The following is a 13,022-nucleotide window of genomic DNA, read 5'->3' as shown; positions in this document are numbered from 1 at the left end:
AGAATAGTAGAATCTTGCAAAGAGAGAACTTAGCCCTAGTTTCTGCTTTATGTTTGAGAATACCAATCTCAATACTATAAATGTCAGCTCTGGGTCCACATTTAAAATATCTTTCCTCTTCCCATGTGGAACATGCAAAAGGCACAGCAGAACTCAATACAAACTGAATTGTCCAGCTCACCTTCATCAGCCAACTATACACAGTCTTAGTTTCAGATGTCATTTTGTATATGCTGGTAGGATCCGAGGTCACGGAGAGCCACATCCTCCAACACTAACACAAGCAGAATGATCTCAAGGCATCTGGTAAGGGTAGGACTACAAGATCCATTTTTAAGATACAATATATTATAAAGTGTATTAATGTGAACATTGTGTTCTGGGTTATATTTTCACTAATAGAAATATTTTATTCAAGATCACATTGTTGTCAGAGTTCCTCATTAAGTAATTCTGTTTAGACGTTTCAGAGCGTGAAGATGTGTGATGTGCCACATTCTCAGACCTTTGTAAATAGTGGAAGTATTTTAGTCACTTGTCTTTGAATGTGACACTGGTGAGTGATAAGCCTTATTTTGGTTTCCCTTTTAGTGGTTAAATTTCAGTGTTTTTTTGGAAAAACTTGCTTTTATATTGATTCCTATTTCTATATCATAATCTGCCTGTAAATTTCCCTAATAATTAAGAAATCCCAACTAAAACTATATAATTTGGAGAATTAATGCAAGGTCTCTGGGGATGATAATTCATTAGTTTCAAATAAATACTTAATATTTATCTTATATTTTGGTGAGAGATGACAAATTTGTTTTGCATGTCATCCTTTGTCATTTAATGACATTTACTAGATCTTTCTGTCTTGCTGTTTTAAAACTTTGTGAAGATGAAAGCCTTCAAAAACTTTCTAAATACTGTTGTACAAATTAAAACCAGATTATTATTATTATTATTATTATTATTATTATTATTATTATTTTAAAGGGCCGCATTCGTGGCATATGAGATTCCCAGGCTAGCGTTCTAATCGGAGCTGTACCCACCAGTCTATGCCACAGTAACAGCAACGCAGGATTGGAGCCGTGCCTACTACCTACACCACAGCTTATGGCAACGCTGAATCCTTAACCCACTGAGCAAGGTCAGGGATCAAACCTGTGTCCTCATGGATGCTAGTCAGATTTGTTAACTGCTGAGCCAGGACAGGAACTCCTAAAACTAGGGTCTTGGAAGACACCTCTTTAGGTATATCCAGGTAAGATTCTCAGTAAACAAAATCAGATCCGTTAACCTAGTGCCATTGAAGAAGCAGAAAAAGTTCATCAGAAGCCTTGATGTTTTTCATGAACTATTTATATTTATGTAAGAACATAGTTTTAGTTCCTCATCACTTTCTATACAAGCAAATATACAGAATACTCCCTTGTTCCTACAACTTAGCTTCTGGATGGAGCCTCAGGAGCAGCATTGATCAAAACCTAATAGTGGAGTCGAGAACAAGAGAAAGTACAAAAGCTGGAAGTTAGTGGATGAAATGGCTGTTAGTGGATTTGAGTGACCAGAGCAGGTGACCTGAGCTCTTTTCCATGTTTGGTGTTCATGTGGAATATTATGTTTTTCAGCCAGATGGCAGCAATGAAGAAAATGATTCTAGATGGGAGACAAAATTAGATAAAGAAGTGGTTACTTCAGGAGGGAAGACTAAGCCCCTCATTCCAGAGATGTGTTTTATTTATAGTGAAGAAAATATAGAATATTCTCCACCTAATGCCTTCCTGGAAGAGGATGGAACAAGTCTTCTGATTTCCTGTGCAAAGTGCTGCGTACGGGTTCATGCAAGTAAATGAGTCTATCACTCATTAATTGCTGGCTTTTCAGTGCTTCACATGGTCTTTACTTCTCACCCCTTTGTACTGTCAAATCTATCACATTGGACTGTTGCTGTTGATAATGGTTTGTTCTCATATTTCTCCTACTGAGAGTAAAAATAGGTGCAATCATCCCTTTTCCTCCAATTTTACTTGAGCAGGACCTTTCCTCAGAGGACCTGGAGAGCAGGTCTGGTTTTGCATGTTTGTTTGGGGTCAGGATGTGGAGTCAGAGTGGGACTCCTTTAACATGCTTGAACTTTACTTGTTTTACAACACAGTCTGTAAAAACTTAATCACTGATGTTAATTCATGACTATTTTCCTTTGTAACTTTTTAAAGAGAAATAAGTATTTTTTGGTGACTTGGGAAATTATTGTTAAATTTAATTATTGATTCACATTTTTATTCTTGTAAGGGTAAGGAAAACCCTCCTCACAATTGTTTCCCCTCAAGGCTGAAGTGCTTAGGCTCTATACCTTTCTCAACTTGGTATTTTTTATGTAATTGTGTAAGTGGCAAATACAGTTTTAAAAATTGGTCTGCCGTGTAAATCCTCTAACGTGTAAGATGGATCTTATATTAAGGTTGAAATTGCCTGGCTATCTAGCATTTACTTGTTAGATACTGTCAGCTTCCCCAAGGGATTTGAACATGATATGCTTGAAATACAATTATATAAACCTTCTTATTTATTTCTGTCAGTTTGTAACATACACATTCACTCTATTATTGCATGTATATGAGAGGCAATGCGCCATTTCACAAACATGTTAGGATTTAATCTTGACTCCAGAATACATTAGCTTTGCAACTTAGCCGTAGTATTTTATGAACATGTGCTCGAACTAAACATTTTATGGTCTCAGTTAACTATGATAGGCTTTTTTTGGGTAATTACATTTCTGTTATTTTCTCTTTCCATGTCAAATGTTATAGGAAGTTGATATTAAAATTTACTCATTTAAATTTTACTCATTTAAATCTTTCAAAATTCTCTTTTTTTAAGGAAGCTGGAGTAACACATGTTTGTTGGTACCATATAATTGCTACATATATTTACATCATCAGCTATCTCCTTACATAGTTATTTTGAGTCAGGCATGTACTGAATAGACAGGTAGAATTGAAGACAGCTCTTTATCACTAACTATGAATTGTGTAACTTTTGTCCCTATCACTGAAATTAACGCTAGTTAAACATAATTTTTTAAAGGTAGTTTTCAGTTACATTAATTTAATGCACATAATTTTATGTGAATAAATATCATGTTAGAGTTTATTTTATCATTTATTGTACCCAGATTTTGCTTCATGAATTGGAACTTATTTTGAAATATGTTTTGCATGAGTAAAGGACTAGACCTGACAGTTTAGAAATTTTATTATCACCCATTCAAGTATTGTCATCAGTGTTCTCTAGGACAGCTATTGTGAGCACTAGTTATTATTAAGTTACTCATGTTTCCTGGCAGTGATACCCTATTAGCTGTGAGGCATCGAAACGAAAATTATCTTTGAGCCAGCCTTGCTTATGTTTTGTTCTAAGCAGTAAGACTCAAAAATGGTATGGTAGGCCATTCTAATTTTGATTCAGTGCTGAAGTGTGTAATATTGTCAAAATGCAAAAGACTTAATTAATGGATCCATACTGTTATCTTGTAGGTTGTTATGGTATCCCTTCTCATGAGATCTGTGATGGATGGCTGTGTGCCCGGTGCAAAAGAAATGCGTGGACAGCAGTAAGTGGCTGATTTTAGTATCTTTTAACTCCTCTTCACACTCCGTCCACAGTGGATCCATTTCAGTCTAGTGGTTAAGATTGTGCACATGCTTTTGTGTGCACTTCCACACTGACCTGTATTTCTAGTCTTCTCTTTCCATATCATCCTACCTGTTAACTCTGTATCCATTGTGGAAATGTTAAATAACATTTCTAGGCATCACTCCACTGCTCAAGAACCTATAGAGACTACCAGTTTATTAGAGCCTATCCAAAATATTGCTTTGTTTTCTTGCTCAAATCTACTTTTCAATTTTGGAAAATAAGTGTGCCAAGTAACAGTGAAGGTGAGAATCGTGACTGACTCTTGAGGAAACCATCCTAATTCACAACTTTTCCACTAGCATGAGGTCTTGCCCACTTATTCATGCATTCATACTTAGTGTGTTTGTTCTGTGCTAGATATTGCTATGCACTTGAGACAGAACCTTCAACAACAACAGATTCCTTCCTCAGGGGAGCACAGATTTCTCCTCACCTAAATTGTTTTTCCTGAAAACCTGTTGAAACTTTAGCTTCCATCCAAGCATTGCATTCCATTCCATTAATCCACCAAATCACATGTTTTGCCATTTGATTATGTGCTACCTTAATTTTTCTTAAAAATTTTCCTTCAGGAGATATCAGAACATTCTTGAAACTGCAGATTGATCAGATCTCAATACTATGTCTCTCAGTCTTGATCTCAGAGCAGATTCTCAGCTTGATTTTGATTATTATAGTAGTATTTGCTTTATTCTCTAATGGCCTCTAATGACAACCGAATTTCCTTGCAACCAGAGTTAAAAACCTGAAGGACAATATAAGGACATTGCCTTGCTTGATGAAAATTTATGTCGTGACTATGTATGTTTAGCTCTTAGTGTTGAAATAGACATATGGTAACGATAGATTAGAGACATCCAAGAGAATGTCTTTCTGTATGATTTTGTTGCTGGCATTCATTTTAGGTAGTGAAGGGAAAACAGGACAAAATACGGACACTTTTTATAGTCCAAATAATCTGATCTATTTGATGTTAGAGGTATTATCTTCATCTTAAGAATTCTTTCTCATTAGCCCAGAAAACATTTTGGTATTCCCTTTGGTGTTATCATTATGTTAGCAAGGACTATGTAAATACACAGCATCTTTAAGACAGCCAGAAGGTCCTGCTATAATAAATATATTCTGCTTTTGTTTACCATGCTGGCTCTATCCCTATTATATGCACCAAATAGAGTCCAGTTTTACCAATGATGTCCTCTTATTTAACCTTAAGTATAGATTTAGAGGTTAAAGATATTTTAATCCATTTCACAAGGCATGAAGAGTTGTCTGTTCCATCCACAGTTACTGCTTAGCTCCTGTGCTCACACATCGAACAGTCCTGTGTCGCAAGGTACCATTGTCCTTTGCACGGCAGAGCCAGGGCGAGGCCTAGGCTAGCCACCCTGATTCTAAGGCTGCTTCTGATCAATTATGTTGTTTTCCTTTAGCATGTCTTAAGAAGGAAATACTGAGATTAATCACTCTCTGCAATTGAATTAAAGCATCTTCCTATTAATTCCTCCACACCCTCAGAAAATACAGTGTGCCTTTTGAATTTTAATATTGATACCATGAAAATCTCTTCTAATTTGCAATAAAAATAGGAGCTCTTGAATAAAACTTTACATTGATTTTTTAGACCTATATAATTTCTTAGTGCTAATTGGAAATCATCCAAATTCACAGTGAGCCAACTGTCTTTTCAATTTATCCATTTTGAGTGAACTTTATCTATGAAGCTCTATTTCTAAATTTTTCTCTTGAGAAATAATTGAAATGCAGTTTAAGCATTGCAGAGAAGTAACTGATAATATTGATATTTTGGCTTTAACACCCTTATTTAATGTGGCAGTGAGTGTTGCAATATTAATTTTTACTAAGCACTTAAGTATGATTCATTGGGTTTTGTGGCTGGAATGGTTGTATTTTGAAAGTACACTGATACTTGCCTTCTTAGGGATCAATCTCACACTGTCAGTATCAGGTTCTGGGGGAGCTGGTATCCTTTTCTGGAGGTGGAAGCTCCAAAAAAGCTAATGGAAGTATAACAATGCAGCTGAGGTCAGATGATATTTCATTGCTGGCTTTTATTTCACTAACTCTAATTACTAATTATTTCCTGAGATTTTCTCTCTCTCTCTCTTTTTTTTTTTTTTGTCCTTTTGTCTTTTTAGGGCCACACCTTCAGCATATGGTGGTTACCAGGCTAGGGGTCTAATCGGAGCTAAAGCTGCTGGCCTACACCACAGCCATAGCAACACGGGATCTGAGCTGTGACTGTGACCTACACCACAGCTCACAGCAACACCAGATCCTTAACCCACTGAGCAAGGCCAGAGATCAATCCCTCAACTTTATGGTTCCTAGTTGGATTTGTTTCCTTTGCACCAGGACAGGAAATCCCTGGGATTTTCTTTTTAAAAATAGTTTGTAAAGGTAAGAGACTTATTCATCATGAATACAGAATACTCCAACAGCTTATGTTGCTTGGGATATTTCTTTATATAGCAGATGTCATTTTTCCGGCTAATTCTGTTTCCTTTTATGATTAGTGCTTTGAAAATCTTGAGGGCGAGAAGGTAGCCTAAAACCGCTTGTATTCATTTTCATAAGATATGTGTGAGAAATGTTAAATGTGTTCTGTTTTTTAAAGAGTCTTCTTAAAAAGTTTGTCTGTTGATGGGTAAATGATAAAGAAAAGGTGGGGTGTGTGTGTTTAAGCACAACTGTGGTTCTTAAACCAGTGGCAGGAATGGAAAGGAAATACACACACACACACACACACACACACACACACACACACACCCCTCTACCCCCTCCCCCCAAGTACATACACTGAATGTTATTCAGCCATAAAAAAGGAAGGAAATCCTGCCATTTATGATAACATGAATGAACCAGGAGGTTGTTACGCTAAGTAAGTTAGAGAAAGACACATACTGTCCTTCTTATATGTGGAATCACATATATGTCTCACTTATATGTGGAATCAAAAAATATCCCAACTCCTAGATGCAGAGCATAGATCGGTGATTGCTGGGGGTGGGATGGGGTGGGGAGATAGGTGAAGGTGGTCACAGGGTACAAACTTCAATTATAAGATGAGTACATTCTGGGGATGTAATATACAGCATGGCGACTTTAGTTAACAGTGCTTTATTAGATACTTGAAACTTGCCAAGAAAGTAGGTCTTAAATGCTCTCACCAAACACACACACAAACAGGTAATTATGTGGGGTGATGAATGTGTTAACTAACTGTATTGTGGTAGTTATTTCTTAATATATAGATATATCAAATCATCACGTTGTACAACTTAAATTTATTCAGTATGTCAATTATATTTCAATAAAACTAGAAGCAAAGAAGGAAACTAATAGAAACTATATCATAGAAATAAGTATCAGTAATTTAAATTTTGGAAGCAAAGGCATTTTAGGGATTATTTCATCCAATCTCAGACCATAGGTGAATAAATTCATACATTAGAAAGTTTTGTCAGCTTTACCTTGGTAGCTAAGGATGTATACGAGGCTGGAATCAATGTTCACAGACCAGCCGTCTTTTTATTTACAGATTCTGAAGAGTGGAAATCACTCTGGACAAAACTGCCCTGCTAGTTTTTAAGTAACTGGAGGCCGCAACTTAGTTTTTCATTTCTCTCTATAACACCTTCTGTGCTCTCACCATTTTCCAGAAGTTTTGGTGTAGTCCTCACTGTTTCATTTTGCTACTGTTTCTTTACTTTATCAATTTATGTTAATTAGAATAAGAAACAAAGGCTATATTGCAGCTATAACTGCATGTGTTAGAAGAAGAGATTAGTTATGAATTGTGAATTACACCCTAACTTGGATTCTAGAATCCTGTTCATATGCTCAGATGAAGTTGAAATGAAACAGCTAAAGAATTCCTCAAATACATGTCTATCCTGAGATTCAGGTTGTCTCTCCTGTAGTTCTAATTAAATAGTGCTTTGTGCCTGTTCTGTTTCAGTGCTGCTTGGATAAATAGACGAATCTATATGAAAGCTATGTTTGAGTTTGTGGTTTATAACCCAGCTTTATTAGATTATTTTATTTTCAGCTCCGTTTGTTTTCCAACACTTTTGTGACTATGTAATTCATTTCGAAGCAATTCTTACTCCGTCAGTGTAGTAGCACTTGAGAGCTCATTCCAACCATTACCCTGTTTTGTTTTTAGGTGTTGAATGTCAATACTCTGATTCTAGAATGTGTTTCTTGTTATGTTCAGTCTTAATTTGAATCTAATCACCTTTGACCCAAATTGCTAGAGTTCTTGTCTAATCTGTTTATGGATTTACATTTTGTAATGACTACAAGTTACTGCTAATTAAAAATATAATGCTAATACTCTCACCATAAAAATACAGAATTTGTATTGTTTTCTTTCAGGTTTTTTCCCACCATTTTCTTTTTTATCCCTACATTGAAAAACTGTTTTTGAATGTAGGTATTTCTGTGGAATTCCTGAACACCACTTTAGGGCTTCACTTTTACTTATGAAAGAGGATGTTATTTAAAAATCTAGAATGAACTGGTAACCCAAGTATTTACTTTTATTCTAAAAAATAGTAATTCATGTACTTAAGATTCTGTAGAGTATTAACAGATGGTATGCTAATAAGTCATAGGATGATTTTCTGTGCTGCCCTCTAGAGATTTTATAATATGGAATTCCAAAGAATAAAATATAAGCAGGTCAAGAAGTTAAAGAGGAATATGGATAAGATTATCTCTTTTTAAAATTTGGGGATAATGTAGCTCTTTGTTGGTTGTTTCTTTCCAGGAAGTTTTTATTTATTTATTTATTTATTTATTTTTCTTTCCAGGAAATTTAGGTGTTTCTCAGGAATTTTTCAGGGGATAGGGGCTAGAGGGTTTTTCTTTAGTACCATAAATAGGAGTGAAAACTGCATGAGAAGGTTGATAATTTAGCAACATGGAAAGCCATGTCATACTCAGATTTATGACTTTGTCAAATTATGAGTTGTCAGTCTTCTGTCCATGGCAGCATTTGAAGCCTGTGCTTTTTTTTTTCTTTCCTTTTTTTCTCTTTTTTAGGGCTGCACCCGAGGCCTTTGGAAGTTCCCAGACTAGGAGTCGAATTGGAGCTGTAGCTGCCAGCCAGTGCCACAGCCACAGCAACACCAGATCCAAGCAGCGTCTGCCACCTTCGCTGCAGCTCATGGCAACTCACTGAGTGAGGCCAGAGATTGAACCTGTGTCCTCATGGACATTAGTCAGGTTCTATACTGCTGAGCCACAATGGGAACCCCTGTGCTGTAGTTTTTCATTGTTAGTGTGAAAAATTCCAAATCATGCATCATTTGTGTAGTATCTTACTAGAGAGTATTTTTTAATTACCTTAAATAATTCTGGGGACAGGGGAGGGCAGGGTAGACACAGTAGCTCACACACTTGTAATCTAAACAAAATCTTAATTAAAAGAAGATTTAAAAGCAATGTAGTGAGAAGGTTCAACTAGAGATGCATATCTAAGGGCTCTTCTGACCCTAAAATCACTTGATTCTTTGTTATATTTCCATTTTGCTGCAATTAGTTTTCCTTAAGAACTGGGCTCCTTCAGGAAAACTAAATTTATTTATCCATTTCTTAACATAGTCAGAGGTGATGAGTAACAGAGAAGAATAGAAGTGACATTGGTAATTATTGGTTGGATTATTGTAGTTTTTATGTGTTAAAGCAAACTTGTTTTTAAGTAGTTTCTTCAAGGCCTACTGTAACTTTATCTACCTAATGTTTAGGAATGCATGGCAATGCATGTTATCTTCTGGATTTCTTTTTATTTCAATATATCCCTTTATGCTTTTTCTGTTTTTTGTTTTTTGGCTGCACCTGTGGCATGTGGAAGTTCTCAGGGCAGGGATCAAACCCACACCACAGCAGTGATCTGAGCTGCTGCAGTGAACAACATTGTATCTTTAACCTGCTATGCCTCAAGGGAACCCCCCCCCATTCTTAATTTAGGAGAATTTGTTTAAATATTTTCATTTGAAAGTAATTCTGTAAAAAACACAGAGGTATATTATATTCTTGGATGACTCCTGCTATGCTATGAAAAGGCAGGTTTTGAAATGGAAAACTTAAAAAAAAACACTTTAAAGGTTAAATTTTTCATTTTGCATAATGAAATGCATAAACCAGGTAATTACACACATTATCTACTGAAGAACATTTATTGCACTCTATAAAATAATAAAGTTGTATTATGGATATATAACACACATAATATTCTGGTTGTTTTAATGGTTTTAAGAAATTAAAACCCAAACATGAAATAGGTTTTCACCTTGGCCACATATTTAATCACTTTATTTTGCTTATTTGTTTTTTTGAAAATGAACTAACAGATATAAGTAGGCTATACCTTGATGATCATTTGGAATTAGCATTTTCTTTCCTCTTACAAAGAGTGGAATGTGCAGTTTCAGTGATTAAAAACAAACATTTTGCTGTCTATTTTTATTGCTTGATTGTAAATAAGTGGCATATACAGGTTGAATAATGGTTGCCACTTCAAGGCTGCACATAGCTATGTTTTGACTTTTGAAAGAGAGTCTTTTCTCTGCATAAATCATAATCACAAAATTAAAATTTGGAAGTACCTGAAGTAGTGGTCTTTAAAAAACCCACCCCCACAGTGGTACTAAAGCTTGTGAGCTAAAGAATCGATCTCATTCATTGGAACGTATTTATCTGAACTCTATCTTGGGAGTGTATCTTAGTCTTAGCTCTCAACTCTTAAGGCTCAGGTAAAAGAGATCAACTTTTTGGAAAGTTGATAACTCATCTTTGGGAACCAGGAAGCCCCAACTCCTGTAACTCTACTCTGCCTAGTAATGGGGGAAGGTAGTCGTGACTCCTACCTTGCATGGAGACTGGTGCTATAGATAGGAGTGTATCTGATATGAAGCAACCCTGACCACAGTCTGTTAAATCTGAGGGAAGTACTTTCTCTTCTCTCTCTGCCATGGGAGTTCTCTTAGGGTAGACATTATGAAAGAACACTTACATGATTGAAGATTACATTACCCTTACCCCATAGTATAACCTTTATCTCTCCTCTCCAACTCCAAATATAGAGACTGAGGTATTGATAATACATGTTAGAACTGCCAGTCATTTGGCTCTTGGAAGTCTTGCGTTTTTAAAAAAAAGTGGTTTCTGGAGTTCCCGTCATCTCTCAGTGGTTAGCGAATCCAACTAGGAACCATGAGGTCGCAGGTTCAATCCCTGGCCTTGCTCAGTGGGTTAAGGATCTGGCATTGCCGTGAGCTGTTGTGTAGGTTGCAGATGTGGCTCAGATCCTGAGTTGCTGTGGCTCTGGCATAGGCCGGCGGCTACAGCTCCAATTAGACCCCTAGCCTGGGAACCTCCACATGCCACGGGAGCAGCCCAAGAAATGGCAAAAAGACAATAAATAAATAAATAAATAAATAAATAAATAAATAAATAAATAAAATTTAAAAATAAAGAAGTGGTTTCGTTTTTTACCTTTTGACCTAAAAATTCAGAATAACCATTGATTTAAATATAAACTCCCATAAGAGTATATTTTCCTAGCTTCCATATGATTTAATACTGATAAAGACTCAAGAATTCTTCATGTATCTCAGAAATCTCATTTTACAGATACTAAGCCAGGGGTTTGAGAGAGTAAGTCCTTTGCCCAGGATCCCCCTCTATGTGGTAAGAGAGCCCAGTTTCATGGCAGTACTCAGGCCCCTAGATTCCCAGGCCCAGACTTTTTTTCTCAGTTAACTTATTTTTAGAGTGGTAAGAAGGCTGCATAACTGGTTTAATTCTGAACAATGTATTTGAATGATTTTTGTTCATTTACCTTGAAAATAAAGTCTGTACTAATAATGTAATTGGTTATCTGTCTAATTAATATAGAATAATTAGTGTTATTGGGTGGTTGAGTGGAAGCGTTTCCTTCATCTTTAACACTGACCCTAGTTTCTGCCCAGAGGACCTTTCCCAGAGCTGGATGATCTGAACCTAGTTTCCTGGCCAACAACCACATTGACATTTTTCTTTAACAGAGAGCTCTGAAGTGGCTTTGTAGATCAGAGTCATTGATTTTTAGATCAGGTTGGCTTACGGCCTTGAGAGGTCATGGTGGCACTCCTGCTCCCTGTGATGTGTTTTATGCTTTTTTTTTTTAATTCCCTGAGATACTGTTAAGACCAGGTGATGAGAGGCTGCTAGCCTGAAAGACTGACTTTGATCCTCACACACAGTAAAACTAGTAGGAAAAGAAAGGCTATATTCTTGCTGAAGGCCCCAGCTATTTGCAGCCACCTGGTTGCTTGTGCTATTGCTCTTCTCCGTTGAGGTGGCCCTGAAGGCTGCAGGCCATACCACACTTTCCCGTTTGATCTACCGTGTTTAGGTTCAGAATTACCTTCTGTATCACAAGGAGGCAGATTATTCTGAACAGCTGCAGACTTAAACGTTAGCTCACAAAGACCAGGGTGGTAATGATTATTTTACTTTAACCAAACAGAACTGTGCATTTTCAGATATCAGTTATCCTGACGGCACACCTATGATGTGAGGCCTTTCAGTAATAGAACTGCTTACTGGCTAAAAAACTCACAAATAATTTTTTCTTTTCTGTTCACTCTTCCCCCTTTTGCTCATTAAACACCACTGCTCCACTCCCCCTTTGGTGATAGAGAAAAAGAGAAGTCTACATAGTTTATTATAAGTGGAACTATATTCATAAATAGCTTCTTGATTGAGAACAAATGCCTCATTAATCTTAAGTGCTTCAACCAGAGAGCACAAGTGAAGTCAGGAAGAATAATGACTGACATTATGGGGAGCATAGCATACTGTACTACACACCAGGATGTGTGTGCCCGGAGGTCACTGGGCTGCCAGGCACATCTCCTTAGCAATGAGGAAAGAGATCCCTAGGAAGCAAGGAGGGAGAAAAAGTGCAGTGCAGGCGTTTCTCATGAATGGGAAAAAAACAGTCCAGTGGCAGAATGAGGAAATCATGTACTTTGCTATTTGTTATCGAAGGTCATGCTGGGAAAAAAGAATAAAACCAGCTGGGTTTGTATTTGAAAGCCAAGGGTAGTACAGTTTTAACAAAGTATGATGTATGTTCAGTGTGAAGTACTTTGCCCAGAATCCTGGAAATATCTTTATGTAAATGCCTGTTAGGTTCCATGTAGATTGCCTCTGACCAGCCTTAACTTACAAAGGTGCTTCTTCTTGCCATCAAGCATGTGTTTACACCTGCAACCTCAGTGTTTACACAGCTGTAAGGAATGGCATTAGGAAGA

The 13,022-nt window shown here is 36.7% G+C and overlaps 1 protein-coding gene across 1 annotated transcript in view; it reads left to right on the top strand.

The window, feature by feature from the left end:
• Window positions 1-13,022, top strand: part of KDM4C (lysine demethylase 4C) — a 380,713-nt gene that overhangs the window by 230,024 nt on the left and 137,667 nt on the right. The window contains 2 exon segments of the mRNA XM_047767661.1: window positions 1,620-1,836; window positions 3,531-3,607. Of these exon segments, the coding sequence (XP_047623617.1) occupies window positions 1,620-1,836; window positions 3,531-3,607 (294 nt within the window).

Source organism: Phacochoerus africanus, chromosome 2 (genome assembly GCF_016906955.1).
Source record: "Phacochoerus africanus isolate WHEZ1 chromosome 2, ROS_Pafr_v1, whole genome shotgun sequence".
Taxonomy (NCBI): Eukaryota; Metazoa; Chordata; class Mammalia; order Artiodactyla; family Suidae; genus Phacochoerus; species Phacochoerus africanus.
This window is presented reverse-complemented; position numbering and strand designations above follow the sequence as displayed.